This window comes from Gouania willdenowi, chromosome 4 (genome assembly GCF_900634775.1).
Source record: "Gouania willdenowi chromosome 4, fGouWil2.1, whole genome shotgun sequence".
Classification (NCBI taxonomy): domain Eukaryota; kingdom Metazoa; phylum Chordata; class Actinopteri; order Blenniiformes; family Gobiesocidae; genus Gouania; species Gouania willdenowi.
The window spans coordinates 29,852,982-29,872,448 of NC_041047.1; the positions used below are offsets into that span (position 1 = coordinate 29,852,982).

Here is a 19,467-nt window from a genome sequence, read left to right on the forward strand (position 1 = left end):
TTGTATAAGTAAACTTTTTACATAGACGAGTAGAAGTAAATCGGCAACTGATATATATATTTGTAGGTGTTTTCTTACTCAGAAATATGTTTTATGCAAAAGAGTATTGTTATTTATCAGCTATCATATGACTATAGTTAGCATTTTTGGTTTGCCAGGGCTGAGCGTTATGAACCAAAACTCATATCTTAATATTTTTTCTCAAAATGGCAATATACGATATAAATCTTGATAGTTCTAATTCAAATTATGACCAGAAAAACAATTACGGATTAATTTAAAAACACCACACAGGCACATTTATTAAAACAGTGCGCACAATGTGTCTCTTTTGGCTTTTTCTCCTATAAAGGACAGCACGTGTGAGTGACTTCTTTAGTGTGGATGTTTAGGGGACGGTCTGGGTTAGGACGCACTCAGCAATCCATCTAACTGTTGTTTTAATGCTGTTCTGGGAATTAGTGAAAGCAGTGACTCCTAAAACAAGTATTTTAAAACAAAATAAGCTATAAAATACATATATTTACATATATTGATATTGTAATTATCTATATCGCTAAAAAGAAAACTCGATATAGCTTGAATCTCGATATATCGCCCAGCCCTATAGTTTCCAAGCCTAGGCTCATTAAAGCGATTTGCTGTTGATAGTTGTTCAGTTGGGTTGATTTATTTTAATTTCATTTATTTTTTGCACTGTTAATGTTTTTCCATTTAGTATTGAAATGGTTTGTCGGTTTTACTATTTTACCAGTCAGTGTTAATGGGTTTGAGCTCCTCTCTGGGTTTCTACCCAATCCCAGTATGTGTCTCCCTTCTTGTCTCCACACAGGTGGTAAACACTAACTACTTGTGTTCATTTGTTCTTATTTCAATTGCTTCTTTCATTTGTGATAACATTTTCTTATGAAGTAAACATGTGTACAACATGGGTATGGGTAAATGATCTGTATTTTTAAAGACTACAGTGCTTGTGATGACTTAGGAGCGCCCTCTGTTGGTCATACATTGTAAGAGCAATAAAAATGTCTGAGTTGAGTAAAACAAATAGTGAGACTGAAATCCTACATGTTTTTATTCTACAACAATATGCCATATAAGTCATAGGTGTACCATATACTCATCGCACAGCAAAACAACAATTACTGAGAAACATAATAAACATGTCCTAGTGTTTCTCATCCATCAGTGAGCAAAGTGTTACAAATACAGAACATGTTATATTGCACTCTACATGAAGCTAAAATCAGAAAACAAAAATGTACAATGTTACAATAAGAGCACCAAAATCTGAATAATTCATATATTGTAAAATAGCACCATACAGTTCTTCAGTAGCCTTTAATAAACTCTGTCACAAAGCAGAGCCAGGGAGGGTTAATAATATTATATACTGTAGATACTAAATATTAGAATCATGGAAACAACGCTTGCTTGTTGCATCTATTACACTGGGGTAGAGAAAATAATGTAAATAAACTCAGCATATATGAAGTTAGCTGCCAGGTACCTTCATTTCAAGTCCTGTATTTCTCCTAAAAGCATCATCCCACAATCAAACATCTGCACTGCATTATGTTGGGATATTTTGAGGTTTTGTGTTTACTTCTGTGGAATGGTTGGAGTTATTATACATCAGAACATTGAACATTCTCCACATGAGGCATGAGCTGGAGCAGGTTGTGATGTCCTGGCATGGAGCTTCACAGATGACTGGCTCTGAGGCGTTCAGGGGACAGGCTTCTTTTGTTCTTAAATGCCTCAAGGAGAGAATACCGTTTATTATAGCTTTAGTTATTTACTAAGTTGAAATTAAACATATATCATAAAATACTTACCCTTTGGGCAGTAAGTGTGCGTGAAATATTAAGTAAAAGGAGTGAAATACTGTATATCCAGTGATGTCAAAATAAACATGCTGGCTGATGTGAGTGACTCATCTGCTCTATTATATTAGTTTTATTATTATTATTATTATATCAGAAGTAATGGAGACTTACAAGACTGCGAGTTGGGCTCAGAGAGCGAGAGCGCACCGGGCTGACACTCCTGCTCCTGGTTTGGCTTTTACTCCACTGTAAAAACACACAAACACATGGAGCATCTGATCAGCCTTTCATAGATGACCTCTGCAGAGTCATGTCTGATTTCTTATGATTTATTTGAAGAATGACAGTCAGTACCCTTCTAGTCACGGCCTCGCCCTTCACAATCACAGTGGTTCCCTGCACCAGAGCGGGCCACACGTAGTGGATGACCAGAGGAGCTGTGAACTCAGAGTCACAGCTGCGTCTGTACCTGAGGGAAACAGTCCCACTCTTTAGATAGGCGTCATGAACAAATAACAACAGGAGAAGCCTCCAGGTCACAGAAGGTCATGAATGATTGTGTAATGATGCAGCATTAAAGATTCTAAATATACTACAAAGCTTTACATCAGTTTTTGGCTCATGTACTTATTTCTCCTACTACTGAATACAAGTACCCCCTTTATGTCTGACTACAACATTTTACTGTGAAAAAAACCACTATAGAGCATATTGATGAAATGAATGAGTGATAACACACGTTAAATAATCTCTTTTTGTAAATAAGTGAATGAAACAGTATTTAGTGCCTCCTGAATAGATTTATTTCTATAGTTTTCATCATTTATGACGAGCTCCCGCATGATGTGGGACCAAGACTGATCCTTGTTCATGTTCTAGTCAAGATCATTTCTATTATCATGTTGTGTGCTGTTGGTATTATTTAAATGATTCTATCTCAGTGTGTGTGTGCGTTTTTGGTGTCGTTTGGTTGTGTCTTATGTCGTTTTGTATGTTTCTCTGTTACTTTTGTGTATTTTGTAGTGATCTTGTGTGTTTTTCCTCTCATTTAGTTTGTCTTTGTTGTTTGTTGCTCACTCGCTAATGGTAAGTATTTTCATATTCTGAATATTTCTTTCTTATTATGTGTGTTTTTGTTGTTGTTGTGTGAGTTACTGATAATATTCAGTGTGATTATCATTTTTAACTAAAAACAAACATGATAAAACCCCATATTTTGAATGCTTTACTATGTTCATTTTCCTCTATCACTTTCTCTCTCTCTGCAGTATTTATACTAACTTGCTGTCACTGAATAGTTCCGCATCGCTTGCAAAGGCTAGGTCCAGCGGTGGGTCCAGAGTCTGCATGGCGAAGGCCACCAAGCAGGTCTCTCTGATCAGAGCGCTGATCAGGACAAAGTCTACCTCTGGTGGGAAGGAGATCCGTGGATTCACATTCATGGCATTGATCACGTTCTGGACAGATGAGATGATGATACTTTACAGATCGCTTTGTCATCACCAAGTATTGCCACCGGTTCATAAACAGGAAGGAGGGTTTTGTCCTACATTGACGCTGGCCTGAACGTCATAGAGATCCAGATTTCTCACGATGTAGTCCACAGCTGCAGCCTCCAGACCCTCCGGACCATCGTGGGACACAGATAATGTATTTTTCACTCGCTGCTTAAACTGGCGATAGGCCAGTTTTGCTGTTTTAAAGGATTCCTGACACCAAAAAGAAACAGAGACATACATTCTTATAAATATAAAGGCTTGGCTTGTATTTACTCTGGATTCATGCCACATGTGTCACACTCATGACTTGGGTGCAAAATCCGGCCCTTTGAAGCATCCAATTCGGACCGCAGGAGAAAGTAAAAATGACGGAGAAAATATAATTCATCGTTTAAATTAAACTCAGGAATATTTGCAGGGGCTCACAGTTTTCCTAATGTTTATATGTTATATGTTAAACTGTTGGAACAACTCAAAATTCTTACAAAATCCTTCAATTTTCCTCAAATGATTACAAAATATTCCCCTTGATTAAATAGAAATTGGTCACAAAATCTAGAAAATTTAAAGTGATGATCCTGTTGGAACTGATATCTGTCACTTATTGCTTGGATATTGTCGATTTCTTACATATTTTATGTATACGTACAAATGCAAACTAGGGCACAATAACGTTGAAATTACTTGTTTTCCCACATAAAATCTGTGGCCCACTTGAGTTCAAACTGCTCCATATTTGGCCCCTGAACTAAAATGAGTTTGACACCCCTGATTTGTGCCATTTAAAATAGACAGTGTCTATTAGTACGGTTGCCATACAGTCAACCCCCAGTGCTATTGGTACAGTTAACGAAGTACACGTACGTAGCGTCTTAGGGTTAGGTTTAGGTTAGGGTTAGGTTATAACCCAATATCGCAACAATTTTTAGGGTTAGGTTTAGGGCAAGTTTTGGTCTTTGTATCTGCGACCTAAACTGGCCAATGACTGACCTATCACGTGACGTAAACTTGCCAAATAGGGGCGCTGCGTACAGAATGTCGGTATATTGATACAGCCATTGCCTTTAAAATAAGCACAGGTGTCACATGACACAAAGTCATAATTCTGCCTCAATTGGCACTAAACTAGTTGAGCTATCCTCGACTGGTTTCCCTGAGTCATCCATTTGTCTCTGAGTCAGTCTTCCCAGTACTACAGGTATCGAAATAACACTAAATACATTCATACAGTCTGAATAAATGAAGACGTACCACTGTTGCAATAAAAATGATTTTCTGAACCGTCTCCAAGTCTGAGATGTAGCGTCGAAGGAGGGTTTGTGCGTCCAATCTCTCCACGGCGTACAGATCACTGAAGCGTGACACCAGGCGAGCATGGCGGGAAGAGTTAGTGAGCTGGGCTCTGGTTGGAGACTCGTTCCTCTTTGGGCTCGGAGAGCGACTTCTCCCCAACCTGGTGGGTAGCAGACCCCCAGACTTGTATGACAGTGTTGGATGTTGGTGAGTTGTATACAGACATGGCAGCTCAGTGTGTGAGCACCTCTGCTCTCGTGTCAGGTACGACTCTCTCAGCAGATCAATGCGTCGCTCGTAGTCATCAGCAGCATTCAGCTTCATCTTGTAAACCCCCAACTCTTCATTAGCAAACCTTAAACTGAAGCAGAGACACTACTTATATCCCTACAAAGCAGGCGTGATGACAAAAATAAATAAATAATAATAATAATGAGTCGAATTATTTAGCGCTTTTGGTAACACTTTTATGCGTAAGGCTGACATTACGCTGTCATTATCTGTCATTAGCGTTAATAAGGTGTCATGAATGCTGTCGTTAAGTATTGTTCGCTAAATTATGACACCATTGGAGTTATTTTGCCATTTTTTGGGTTGGGTAGAGGGATCTAGTGGGGTTAGGTTAGGGTTAGGGGTTAGGGTAACAAAGGGTTAGGAATAGATTAGTGTAATAAACGACAGAGTAACTGAACCCCAAAACTACATTTTTTCTGCTGAATACAAATGTATTTGGGTATGGAGTGATTGATCCTGGTCCAACTCTCAACATTTTAGTCAAAGTATTTCAATTTGGCGTATTTTATTGTAAAATGTCAGAGTGACTGCCCTCTATGGGTTGAAACCCGGCTATTACAATAGATTTTTGCGATTGGCTGAGAACAAGATCATGTGACGTTTTGGGACCATCTTGCTATAGCATCACAAACAAGCACTGTTAGCCCCGCCCCTTTTGTAAAGCTCTACAATCTTTGGTGAGTAGGTTGGATTGAGAGAAGAGTGAATAGAGAGGAATATTGAGTAAAGAGTAGCTTGTTTGCATAGCATAGATTCTTCATTTTACACAGTAGTATAGACTGGGCGTGTCTTAACTGCTCCAAGAGCTCCGCCCATCAAGGCATTTTTTTAAATTTCCCTCCTAGTGGCAGGTCAGGTGAAAGCAGAGGTTTAGTTACTCTTTAATGACAGCCTTTATGACACCTTATTCATGCTAATGACAGATGTCATGTTATAATAATGACAGCGTCATGTCAGCCTTTACGTTTAAAACTTCAAGTAAAGTGTTACCGCACTTTTTTCAAGGAGACTCAAAGCGCGTTACAGAAACCATTATTAATTCACACCAATCCTACCAGGGGTGGTAAGCTACATTGTAGCTATAGCTTCTCTGGGGCATTCTGACAGAAGCGTGGCTGCCATTTTGTGCTTGCGGCCCCTCTGACCACTACGAACATTCATGCACAATTCATACCAATTCATACGAGGCAATGTGGGTTAAAGTGCCTTGCCTAAGGACACAACGACAATAGCTGGGTTTCCATTACAATTTTTTGCAAAATAAAAGCAATATTTCTAAATGTTGACAAAGTATAATTGCGCTTTGAACGTGTTGCCATTGAAGGTTGTTTTGGGCAGGAGCCTCGTAACGCTCGTGAAATCTCATCCCATGAGACTTTGCCATCACGTCTAATGTGGCAGTAATAAGTATAATGCTAAGAAATGTCCCTGTCTCCTCTTCTGTTTACACGTACCGCGTCATATTTTCTCGGAAAAAAGTGGTCATGTGATCAGTTACCTCACGTCATGTGACCATGTACATCACGCTCTGTGACATGTATTTGCGAAAAAGTGTTTCCATAGCGCTTTTGCGTAAAAACTTTTAAGCGATGATTGAGTGTTTTTCCGAAATTCAGATGTTTCCATTACATGTTTTTATTGCACTATTTACATTTTGCGCATTTCTGAGGGTAATGGAAACGCAATTAATGACTTCTATAGAGTGGGATTCGAACCCCCAACCCTAATGTGGCTGCATCAGACTGTTTCACCAACTCTGCTTTCAGTTGCAGTATTTCATCTTCATGGGTCAGCAGCGTAGCGACTGATTTGCTCCTCGACTCGTCAAGTTCATTCCGAGTATCTGCCAATCTGGAAAAAGACATGTGATGTTGTCCTTATGCTTTGGTATTTTCTCAGTTAGATTCAAACTCCTCAAACTCACTCAGCTCTGACAGATTCCAACTGAATACGAGTAGAGCACAGCTGAGTCTCAACATCCTTCATGTCCCTCTCATGAGTAAATGAGAGTTCTCTAATCTGTCGATCCTTCTCCACAGAATCCTGAAATCAACAAACAATGGTAAACATACAGCACTTACAGTTATAAACATAAAACAGGGGTATCAAACTCATTTTAGTTCAGAAGCCAAATACAAAGTAGTTTGATCTTAAGTGGGCCACAGATTTTAGGCGAGGAAACGAGCAACGAAAACAATAATGTCCCCATAATAATTCCAGTAAGTTCATTTTTGGTCTTCTTTTTGAATGTTTCATTTATTCAGGCAACTTTTTTCAGGAAATTTGCTTTGGCATGGCCACGCCTAGAAAGAACTCATAAGGACACATCAAAAGCAATCAGCAGATGCCTCTGAGGAAGACTGGCAGTTGACAGTAAATCAAAGTAAATTTCCTAAAAAAAAAGTTGTCTGAATAAATGAAACCTTTACATATTAATGTCCCCAAGTTTTGTACTTTACACAACATATAAATGATACATAAATTATGTAAGGTGCCAATAATATCCAGGCAATAAGTGACAGATACCAGTCCCTGCAGGACTTTGTCTATTGAATGTCATTTTATTACACATTTTTTATTTAATTTGGGAAAATTATGTGAAATAATTTCAGGAAAATTGAGTTCTTTGAAGAATTTGAGATCTAAAATGACTGCTGTCATGTGATAAAAGGATGGGAGAATTGCGGACCTCCAAATATTGTGGAGTTTCACTGAATTTGTGTATTTAGAAGGGCTGAGCTCTACAACTAAACTATTTGGTAATTTACACAATAATTTATGTTTTTTCTATTCATTTTAACTACCTCCTGCTGGCCAAATTGGATGTCTAAAGCAGTGTTTCTCAAATGGGGGTACATGTACCCCTAGGGGTACGTGATGGCACTACAGGGTGTACTTGTGTGTGTGTGAGAGAGAGGAAAATCAACAAATGAAAGCATTAAAAATATGGAGTTTTAAAATGTTTATTTTTAATTAAAAATTATAACAGTACTAAATATTACTTGCAACTCACAAAACGACAACAAAGACACACTAAATGAGAGATTAATACACAAGATCACTGCAAAATACACAAAAAGAAACATGCAAAACGACATAAGAATCAACAAAACGACACCAAAAACACACACTGAGAGAGAATAATTTAAATAATAGCAACAACACACAAAAACCACAACAAAAACACACAGAATAAGGGAAAAATATATTGAATAATAAAAAAAGACAGACAAACAACAACAAAATACACAAAATGACACCAAAAACACACAAAATGATGATAGAAATGATATTGATTAGAACATGAACTGAAAATACAAGGGTCAGTCTTGGTCCCACATCAGTAGGGAGAGACAGGAAATGATCAAAACTATAGAAATAAATCTATTCAGGAGCCACTAAATACTGTTTAACTCACTTATTTACAAATTGAGATTCTTTAAAATGTGTGTTATTATCACTCATTGATTCCATCATTATGCTCTATAGTTGTTTTTAAATAGTGTTCTGAGCAAAATGTTGTAGTCGGACAAAGGGGGAACTTGGATTCAAAAGTAGGAGAAAGAGGGTACTTAACCATACAGTTTGAGAACCACTGGTCTAAAGGGCCGAATTTGGCCCCTGGGCATTGAGTTTTATACATATGACATAAAACATATATAATAGAACTATAACATCTTGTTTTGTGCCTCAGTTAATGAATAGTAGTCTCACCTGAATGAGCTGCAGACTGGTGTCATCAGTGACTGAGGGCCTGGCCATAGAGAAACAGGAGCCAAGCCACGGCAGCAGCCGGTTTTTCAGCGTGTCCACCCCAGCATACTGCCCACCTAGGACAAAACATAACATAACTAATGCATGTGTTCTGTGTAACGTTCCCAGCTGATGTGTTTTTCACCTTCAGCAGCCGTGAGGTTTAGGATGGTGAACAGCTGGCCTTGGATCTTAGCAGTGAGTTCAATCAACTCACAACATTGGTTCAGATTCTGCTCACAGGAATTTATCTATAGAAAGATTCAGGAAAATAAAAACTAAGAAACACACAAAAACCAAGTGAAAAGTTCTGAATATAGCAATTTGTTGATGATTTTTAATTTATTTTCACATTTTGCTTTCTTCATATTTTGCTCATTTTCCTCACATTTAATCGCCAACAAATTTAGAATATAAATTTAAATTTAAATCCAACATTTAAATTTATCATGCATTTTTTGAAAAGCGAGCGAGAATGTATTTATTTATGTACAGGAACATACATAAAATGAAATAAAACTATTTTTATAACGTTATTTTTTGCTTTCCCGAAGCAAACTGACAGTAGGGAACCTTGTTAGCTAACTTAGCTCAGTTTTATTTTTGTTTATCGTTACCGGAAGTGAAAGGAAGTGAACTATCTTCACACTGAAGAGCTCTCTGGAATGGGCCAACCGTTGCCATGGTGATGGGCGTCCATAGCAACCAAACTCAGTAGCGGATAATGGGACATTCCTCTCTTGTAATTATTTAGCTTTTAAAGACACAAGTTGGGGATGTTTTATACATTTCAGACTATAAAATAAATAAAACATAAATAAATGTTCAACCAGGGTGACCAAAACCTATGAGAAAATAACTCATATCTGAATAAACTACAGGTGACCAAAAGCCTTTCTTGAGGGTCGCTAAATAGGAATACATTTTGCTCTAATTTGACACCAAAAAAACCAACGAGCCTACAAATAATCAATCGATCCAATCGATCATGGTTAATTGATGGACTTACGTGGTAGTCTCTGTGCCAGCTCTCTAGTTTGTCCTGTAACAGACTGAAGGAGGATGTGTTGGTCAGTCTGCTCAGATTGTCGGCCATGTCTGTGTCGCTGATAATCCACAAAGATGCAAAATGCAAATGAGGAGAAGTCTGAGGATTTAATTCGTCCTGAAGCAGTAAAAACTCCGGTCCTTGTAGTTTTCCAGCTGTTCTAACCGACGAACGTTAACAGTCCCAGTCACTGGCGACACACACACACACACACACACACACACACACACACACACACACACACACACACACACACGTCCTCTCTGTCACTCAGTGCTGAGTGCGTGCCATTATGACGTCACCAACAGAGATACACTTCAATATCACTACATGTTTTACTGCTGAGGAATCTGGACATTAAAAAGCAGTCAATTACTATTAGACACATTACCAGACTTTTTGATTGTTTGTAAACATTGTGACGTGTTTTGTTGGGCGGGGCTTAGCCTGGAGGCAAAACCGCATAATATAAATCTTTAATCGAAGTGAACGGATAGATGTGGAAACGTATCAAAAGCCCCCGGTGTCACGTACTGAGTTTACCTCCGTGCTGAGATTATAACTCTAACACTAACATAATCCAATAAACAAATAAAACACGTGTCCGTTCACTTTGAAAACAAAAATAAACAAATATGACTTCTTTTTTTAGCAAAAAAAATATATTTTTTTTAGGTAGTGCGCATGTACAATCTCAGTACGATGTGAACTCAGTACGTGACACCTGTGACTATGATTTTTCACACAAGGATTCTTCCTTCCGCTAACGTGGATTCGATTCCCACTTTTGTCATATGTTTATTTTAACATATTTAACACAGAAAATTCCACCTTTAAAAATACATATACAAAAAAATAAACATTTTAGAGTTTTTCCTGGGTTAGGGGTAGGGCTAAAATAAAAGGGATAAAAGGTAGCTAAAAATAAATCTGAGCTGAAATAAAACTGAGGGAACTTTAAGTCACGTGGTGAACCTAAACTGGCCAATGAGGGGCGCTGCGTACGGATAGACTATATGTCTATTCATACGTTTCCGTATTCATAGTTTCCTCCAGTCTTTAGCCTGAAGTGTTTCCTGTTTTTGTCTCCAGCACGTCACGAGTGACGTGACCCATTAAGGGGTGTATATGTGTACGTATGCATATATGTTTGATTTGCATGTATAAATTGTATATATAAAACTTTATGTAGATTATTAAATGTGTATTGTATTAAATAGTAATAATAGTTTCCTAATTATTGTTTTGTGATATTATCTAGTGTTTTGTTTTTGTGATTTGTATTTTGTGGGTGTGTATACGCTTTTGCTTCAACCTACATCTTTTCAGCTTACTTAGATTTTATTTTTGTTTTTTTCCCCGAAGAATTGCCAAAATATAAATCTTCTACTTTATTTTACTACTATTACTGTATTTTATTTTATTTTATTTTATTTTATTTTATTTTATTTTATTTTATTTTATTAACAATAATAATGAGCGATAATAGTCTAAAATGTCATCCTTGAGTCTTTAAGCGGTGTGGAAAGTATGAATGGACGTGGTTTTCTATTTTAGTATCACTCTGTGATTGGTTGGATGAATGTGGAATGTACCATTTTCTGTTTCCACCGCATTGTTTCCAATTCTACCTAATGAAATTAAAATTACACCCAGAGTCAGAACGTCTTGTTTGTTTAAAAACTCAATGTATGCTAACAGACTAAAAAACATAAACTAACTGCTTGTAACACAGATTATTGCAGTGTTTAAGGTGGTCTGTGACCGTGGTTTGTTCCTGTCACTCCACAGACAGGAGAGGAGAGGGAGGGTCAACATGGCGTCTGAGCAGGTCCGTTATGTTGTTATTCTTGCATTCTACATGTTTATGTCTCGTTATCTACAGCAGGAGCGTTGATATCTGTTTCCAGCAGTTGTGTATTTACTTAATTAGTGAGTAAGAGCATAGTAAGCATTTATAATGTCATTTATCTCCTAAATAAATCGCGTCAGTGGCTTATGCTGTATTTGGTCATCGCTGTTCCATTATCAAGACGTGACTTTTTTTCTTTTAATGTGTCATTTGACAACCTCGTCGTTTTAGCTAAAACACAATAAAAGCCCGTTGAAAGCATTTAGTCGCAGACGAGCGTTCTGGTGTCATAATGAGTGCAGTTTATTTTTAGTGCTGAGCTCAGACAGGCTGTCTCACTCAGGCCATTTAACACAGAGGAGAAGCATTCCTACACAGATCTACCATCAGCCCCATTGTGGTTACACAGGAACACTATGTATATGTACACCAAACTCATTTTAGTTCACAAACCACATAAATGGCACAATATAGCTTAGGCAGTGGCTATCCGTACGTAATACGTGTCAATTGACTTGCAGTCTATCCCTACGCAGCGCGCCTCATTGGCCAGTTTTGGTCACGTGATAGGTGCACCATGTGACTTAAAGTTCCGTCAGTTTTACTTTAGCTCATATTTATTTTTAGCTACCCCGCTAACCCTTTTATTTTAGCCCTAACCCTATCCCTTTAATTTTAGGCCGTGGCTATCTGTACGGAAAGTATCAATTGGCTCCCCCTCTATCCGTACGGAGCGCCCCCTCATTGGTCAGTTTAGGTCACGTGATAGGTGCACCACGTGACTTAAAGTTCCGTCAGTTTTATTTTAGCTAATATTTATTTTTAACTACCCCGCTGACCCTTTGTTTTTAGCCCTAAACCAGGAAATACCCTAAAATGTTTATTTTTTAATGGGTTAAGGTTAGGGTTAATGTAATTTTAAAGGTGGAATTTGCCGTGTTAAATATGTTAAAATGAAAAACTATATATGTCAAATGTGGGATTCGAACCCACGGCAGTGGACGGAAGAAACCTTGAGTCAGGCACCTAAGACCGCTCGGTCATCCTGACACGGCGAAAGCACAGACACATTACGCTTATGTAGAAAAGGTTCGGCAATGTCATCTTTTGTATGGGAAGAGTGCCGGTATATAGATATGTATTACGTACTAGGACACACTTCCTATAGCTTATTAATATCAAGGAAGTGGCTATCCGTACAGTTGCCGTATCAACATACCGATATTCTATTTGTACGCAGCACCCCTATTTAGCCAGTTTAGGTCACGTGATAGGTCAGTCATTGGCCAGTTTAGGTTGAGTGACTAAGACTAAACCTAAACCTTAACCTAAACTTAAAGATGCAGTCCGTGACTTTCAGATCCCTCTCTCCCCGCTGCTCTCTTGCCCTACCTCCAAACTTTCCAAAGTCCCTCCCTCAGAGGAGCTAACAAGCTAACGTTAATCCGTCAGCAACATCACAGTAATATAACATGCTCTGTTAAAAGCATATTACTGCAGAGCTTCTCTCTCTCAATGTGCACACAGTACACCAACCTAGCAGCAGCAACAACGCAGTGTCACTTACAGCAGCTGCACACACATGAACACTTGCACTACAGAGTTCTAGTGTAACAATTACAACTTAAACATAATGTAAATCAAGCAGCAGTAATTACCTTTCAAGCAGAAAAGTCACCAATTTGTTGTGCAATTCAAAATAAATATTTCATCCAATCATTTTGATTTAACATATGCTCAAGTTTTTATTTTTTTTATGTTCTGCACAACCAAATTTCACCTTGTTTTCACATTGGGCTTTTTGGCTTAGAATTATGATGGTAGATATGTCACAGAATGGGAGAGCTTGTAGAATGTGATGTGAGCTTGTGTATAAAAAATCCACACACGTAAAATAAATGTCATGTCACAAATGATGGGGAAAAAAATGTGAACCTGGAGAGTTAAAAATTTAAATTGAGTAAACGAGTACAGTGCCCGTCGGAAGTAAGCATTCATGTGGGAGCTTAAGTAGAGTTGTCAATTATGGCCAAATGAGTATGTGTTTCTAAACAGCTCTGTGTGCATTAAGAATGTGCATTTGATTATATAGCACGTGGTGAAAATATCAGCGTTTATAATGCTGTATTCCCGGAGAAATGTGCATTTTTCACTGTTCGCTTCCAACACAGCCGCGGCTTTTGCCCGCCAATAACTTCCGGGTCCCGTCCGACCAGTCTGAACAGCAAACGGTCAAACAAACATGAAAATAAACGTTTTGAAATCACCAAATAAGTCCAAAATGACGCATGCACTCACTCGGGCTATGTTCAAGCTCTTCATAAAGTTTGAGGTTTAGACACACCAGACAGAAATTTGCTCCACACACACACACACACACACACACACAACTTTCTTGCTTCATAGATAGATAGATAGATATCAGCGTACACATTTGCGAATATTTTTTGTGTGACTTCACATTCAGATCACGCATGTGTGAATATTTTCTTTGGGCTTAAATTATTTAACTAATAATATTTTTAATACGCAAGCTCACATCACATTCGCTCTCGCATTTTGCAGCGTATCAACCTTCATAATAATTTACATTAAAAGTTAAAAGTATGTTTTTAGCTCAGTTTCTTTGACATTTTAATTGTGGTGGGGTTACTTATTTGTAGGTAAAAAGTTTCTAAATGCTTATTCACAGAGGCTTTTTGCTGCTTGGAGTGTGGACTAAAGTTGTTTTCCCTCCTAGGAGAGCTCCAATGGGCCGGTGAAGAAGTCCATGCGAGAAAAGGCTATAGAAAGACGTACAATCAACAAAGAACACAACAGTAACTTTAAAGCAGGTTATGTGCCCATAGAAGAAGAGCGTCTTCACAAAACAGGCCTGAGAGGACGCAAAGGGAACATGGCTGTGTGCATTATCGTCCTCCTCTTCCTCCTGGCCTTAATCAACCTCATTGTAAGCATTTTGGACTTCATCTAAGATGTGTGGAACAATACGTCTATGTTTTCATTGTTGGTTTTCTTTGTTTTTTTTTTGTGTTTTACCTGTGTTGGTGTTCAGATCACGCTGGTCATATGGACTGTGATTCGAATCGGAATGAATGGTTGTGACAGTATGGAGTTTCATGAAAGCGGCCTGCTGCGTTTCAAGCAGAAAGCTGACATGGGGGTTGTCCACCCTTTGCACAAGAGCACAGTCGGAGGCCGAAAGGACCAGGACCTGGTCATTGTTGGCAACAACAACCCGGTAAGATTGCAGCACACAGTGGAACTCATGGTTGGGGTCGATTATAATTGTAAATGCGCAATTGATAATATGGCATAATTATATTTGTATTTGTAATTGTAATTCTGTCGCCTTTAATCTGTGTACTCTTCGTTCTTTGGTTATTTTGTTTCAAAACTAAATAAAAAAATAGTAAAAACTGATTGTTTTTTTTGTTTTATTGATTTAAAACCAGAAACAGAAAAACGAAAAAACCAAACAAGCAGCAAATTACAATTTGGAAATTCAATAAAAAACTTTTAATTACACAAAACAGGCCAATGACTTACACCTAAGTAGTTAACAAATATTAAAATATGTTTCATATTAACTTTTCCTACTACATGTCTGTCAGTGAACTTTCACTTTCATACAGGTGGTAAGGGTGGAAGAGTTAGTGGTTAGAGTTAGGATATAATATAAGTTTTTTGTTTTTTTTAATAGGGACGATTCAATTTTATAGAGAAACAATACTGTGAATGTATCTGATGTTTTGTACAACTGTTTGTAGTTATTGCTTAATTCCAACTCTTGTCCCTAGTTTGGCTTTTACATAAGATATTATAATAAATACACTAAAATTTAATGTAAAGATGCTAAAACCACGTCATACACACAATCATCACAATGCTATAGGAATAAAAGTTGGTAAAATTGTAATTGAACTTTAGTAATTGAGAACGTAATTGTTATTAACTTTCAGGGAAAAAATATTATTTGTAATTGGATAAAAATGGCAGGTTATCAGAATTGTAATTGAATTGTATTTGAACATGGATAATTGAAAAGGTAATTGTAATTGACCCCAACTCTGGTGGAGTGCACCAGCCGAGTTTTCACTTTGAGCTCCTTTTTACAGTTGACTTCTTTTTCTGAAACGTGTTTTTGTTCAAGGTTGTGTTCCAACAAGGCAACACCAAGCTGAGTGTAGAAAAGGACAAGACATCAGTCGTGAGTGACGTTGGCATTTCCTTTACGGACCCTCGGACGCAGAACACGTTTTTCAGCACAGACTTTGAAAACCACGAGTTCCATCTGCCCAAAGGAGTCAAAGTCCTCAGTGTTAAAAAAGCCTCTACAGAAAGGGTTCGTATGTACTGCAAAAATAACACTGAAAACAACAAGTCATTCATTAATGAAGTTAGCGCTTCAAAATCTGCAAGCAAAGTAAAAGTAGTGCATAATGGTGATTACGAAGCAGCCTCCAATCCTGCTGGGCTTAGATGCTTTTACGTGGAGTTTGCATGTTCTCCTCGAGCATGTGGGATTTTACTACCAAAGTCCAAAATAGGTTTGTTAGTATGGGGTGCCGATTGTAATGTTGCACATGCTAAAATTAACAGCAACTTTTCGCAACATTTAGCAACAAACCACATTTAAAAAACATATGTGAATTTTTGTTACTTTTCACCAGATTTACAGCAATATTTGTGAAATTTGTGATTTTTTTCCACGTAAAAATACATTATCAATGTTAAATCTTAATGTTACATTAAATTATAATTGTTGAATCTAAATGCTAAATATTAATTCTAAATGTTAAATCTAAATCTTAGATTTATTTAGTTTTACCCGTGACATTTGGATTTAACATTTAGATTTAGATTCAACATTTAGATTTAGATTCGACATTTAAATTTAGATTCAACATTTAGATTTAATATTTAACATGTAGATTTTGAGTCACCATTTAGATTTATTATTTAACATTTAGATTTAGATTTAAAATTTAGATTAAATATTAACGTTTATATTTAACATTTAGATTTAGATTAAACATTTAGATTTAATATTTAACATTTAGATTTAGAGTCAACATTTAGATTTAATATTTAACATTTATATTTAATATTTAACATTTAGATTAAGATTTAATATTTAGATTTAAATTTAAAATTTTGATGTAAATTTAAAATTTTGATTTAAATTTAAAATTTTGATTTAAATTTAAAATTTAGATTTAATATTTAATCTTTAGATTTAACATTTAAATTTAACATTTAGATTGAATATTTAATATTTAGATTAAGATTTAACATTTAATATTTAGATTTAAAATTTAGTTTTAACATTGAACATTTAGATTTAGATTTAACATTGACATATTTTTTACAAGAAAAGTACATTTTCACAAATACTGCTGTAAATCTAGTCAAAAGTAAAAATGTGGTTTATTGTAAAAGTTGCTGTACATTTTTGCATGCGCAACTTTCCAATCGGCGTCTCATGTGTTGAGGTTCATCGGAGACTGTTGATTGGTTGTAGGTTTAAATGTGCTCAAGAGTATCGTGTGATAGCAACACCTGTGATACCCAGTGCAGGATAAACAGAATGGAACAATTCTTATTTTCTTCTTCCATAAGGATGAAAATGTATGGATGTTTGTATGCATTTAATGTGTTTGTACTGAAATCTGTTCTCTCTCATAAAAAGGTGAGGTCCTTTGTATAAGCCTGATGGCTTCCTGACCTCTCCTAACACAGTTTACATAATCCATTCTTGTGTGTTAAACTAATGAACTAAACTAATCTATTTCAGGAAAACATAAGCTAGTGTTTAGTGTATTCTGTTTATGCTCTGACCAAGACCAATAAACCAAACCAAACCAATCCAATAATGTTTGACGTGCATAATAATGACCACTGTCCTACTTTGTTATGTGTAGATCACCAGTAGTGCAGCATCAGACCTGAATATCAAAGGAGACAGCAAGGCCATCATCCGTGGCAATGAGGGGGTCAACATCATGGGCCGCACTGTGGAGTTCAAAATGGGCGGAGACATTGAGCTCAGGGCTGTAAGTTGGACGTGTCTCAAAGTAAAGAGTGACGCTCCGCTAAACAGACCCTTGATGATGTGTTATGCTCGTCTTTACCTTCACAGGAGAACAGCATCGTTCTCAACGGCTCCGTCATGTTCAACGCCTCACGCATCCCTAACTCAGCAGGTGATGTGTATTTTAACGACGGCCTGGAGAGGTACAAGCTCTGCATGTGCGAGGATGGGACTCTGTTTCGCGTGCTGGTGAAATTTACCAACATGGGATGTCAGACGTCAGATAACCCGTGTAAAAAAGTTTACTAATGTGGGAATCATCGCCAAAGATAAAGAAACACATCTGAAACATGGCTTCCTTTGGAGTGCCTCACACTCTGATGATGGCCACATAAATCCACTGTTTATTTTAATGCTTCCCAAATTCAGATTGTGTTCATTCCAGGGTTGGAGTCAATTACAATTACGTCTTCAATTATCCATGTTCGATCATAACTAAATAATGATTACGGTGACCAGCTTTTTTTCTAATTACAATTAAAATTACAATTATTCTTTTTCCAATGGAAGTCAATTTATGTTCTCAATTACTAAAGTTCAATTACAATTAATCACAATTACTGAACCTTTAATAAATAAGCCCATAAAACATAACCTTCCTCTTGTGTTACCTTTATGTTAGCATCTCTTATGACAAAGGGTCAGTTTTGAACCATGTCTTAAATCAACTGTAAAATACATTATGTATCATCTAATTAGTTTTTTATTTCTTGGTTACCTTGTTTGGCTTCGTAATCAATGAAATATTGGTATAAATATTTTGGTGTGGGGGCGCCCGAACCTTTTTTCTGTCAGTATATCCCTCGATTTAAATATTTTGAAGAGTGGTAACATGACCTTCAGTTAGTGGGGAAACTTGTTATGAAACATATTTTAATAATATGTTATAAGCCATAGATCTGTAACATGGTTCCCTAGTTTTGGGTTTAATTAAAGTGTCAATGACAGTTTTTATAGAATTTCCACACCAATTACAACTACAAAGTAAATTATCGGAACATAATTACGATTACAACAGCACCCGATTTTTTTTCAATTCTATTACAATTATAATAATGTCATAATTGTAATTAATTACCAATTACGCAATGACAATTATAAGTGACCTCAACCCTGGTTCATTCATTACCCAGTAAACATTAGCAATACATTACATTTGTGCTGATGAGTGATACTGTGGTGTAAACCATTTATTTTAGCCTTACCGTCCCAGTATTATAAACCCACAGATCCTGTGAAACACTTCTATGAGGTTTCTCTTGCAATTCATGTTCTGGGCAGCTTTATTTAATATGTTCTTTGTGCCATATTCATTGATGTGCGTGAGACGCCACGTGATCGATCATAACTAGCTTGTGGCATGTGCAGCGTTGTATCGTGATACACAGGATGTATTTTAATCTCTGCACATCTTGGACTGTCTCTCATGCACGTGCCATTGGATTATATACGTATGATGTATATGCATTCTTTTAATTTGGTGGAAAATATTTTTACAGGCAACTGAGTACAGTACTAAAACACTTAAATAAGAGTGTAAGCTAATTTATTTTGCAGATACATGCCAGATTATTGGATGGATGACAGAGTTGTATTAACAGGCTCTTGTTTCTGGAGTAATTTTAAGTTTGTGCAATATATTTCCAAATATTTGACCTTTATTTTTGCTCTGGTTTGGTTTGTATATCAGTGTGTGATGATGTGTGTGTGATGCTGCCATAGTAGATTTCTCTGCAAAAAGAGTGAACAGAAACAAATGGCAACTAGTCGTCTTTGAAAAAAAAAAAATCCTCCAATGCTTTAGT

General features: G+C 36.8%; 2 protein-coding genes across 3 annotated transcripts; one reads left to right on the top strand and one right to left on the bottom strand.

Annotated features, from left to right (window-relative positions):
- Nucleotides 1-1,093: 1,093 nt before the first annotated feature.
- On the bottom strand, nucleotides 1,094-10,153 carry spata18 (spermatogenesis associated 18). 2 transcript variants are annotated; one of them, XM_028444524.1, is made up of 12 exons: nucleotides 9,678-10,144; nucleotides 8,814-8,919; nucleotides 8,630-8,745; nucleotides 6,840-6,958; nucleotides 6,671-6,766; nucleotides 4,869-4,982; nucleotides 4,580-4,781; nucleotides 3,380-3,538; nucleotides 3,111-3,286; nucleotides 2,184-2,298; nucleotides 2,001-2,075; nucleotides 1,096-1,760 (listed from the first exon to the last, which is right to left on the bottom strand). In XM_028444524.1, exons 1-12 carry the CDS (start codon nucleotides 9,762-9,764, stop codon nucleotides 1,704-1,706), a joined length of 1,422 nt encoding a protein of 473 aa, XP_028300325.1. In that variant the 5' UTR covers nucleotides 9,765-10,144; the 3' UTR covers nucleotides 1,096-1,703. The 2 variants fall into 2 exon arrangements, with proteins under 2 accessions (XP_028300324.1, XP_028300325.1); XM_028444523.1 differs by having other exon boundaries at nucleotides 1,094-1,760; nucleotides 4,580-4,982; nucleotides 9,678-10,153.
- Nucleotides 10,154-11,448: 1,295 nt separating this feature from the next.
- sgcb (sarcoglycan, beta (dystrophin-associated glycoprotein)) lies at nucleotides 11,449-18,162 on the top strand. Its single transcript, XM_028444610.1, has 6 exons — nucleotides 11,449-11,547; nucleotides 14,309-14,518; nucleotides 14,624-14,809; nucleotides 15,722-15,913; nucleotides 17,493-17,624; nucleotides 17,711-18,162. The coding sequence occupies exons 1-6, from the start codon at nucleotides 11,533-11,535 to the stop codon at nucleotides 17,909-17,911; spliced, it is 936 nt and encodes a 311-aa protein (XP_028300411.1). The 5' UTR covers nucleotides 11,449-11,532; the 3' UTR covers nucleotides 17,912-18,162.
- The last annotated feature ends 1,305 nt before the right edge of the window (nucleotides 18,163-19,467 follow it).

Excerpts from the sequence above, each read along its gene's own strand:
- spata18 (XM_028444523.1), bottom strand. The coding sequence starts at position 9,764 with ATGGCCGACAATCTGAGCAGACTGACCAACACATCCTCCTTCAGTCTG. Across the intron at positions 4,983-6,670 it reads ATACTGCAACTGAAAGCAGA|TTTAAGGTTTGCTAATGAAG; the intron begins GTTGGTGAAACA and ends TCTCTGCTTCAG. Across the intron at positions 3,287-3,379 it reads ACGTTCAGGCCAGCGTCAAT|AACGTGATCAATGCCATGAA; the intron begins GTAGGACAAAAC and ends TCATCTGTCCAG.
- sgcb (XM_028444610.1), top strand. Across the intron at positions 14,810-15,721 it reads TTGTTGGCAACAACAACCCG|GTTGTGTTCCAACAAGGCAA; the intron begins GTAAGATTGCAG and ends TTTTTGTTCAAG. Across the intron at positions 17,625-17,710 it reads GAGACATTGAGCTCAGGGCT|GAGAACAGCATCGTTCTCAA; the intron begins GTAAGTTGGACG and ends TTACCTTCACAG.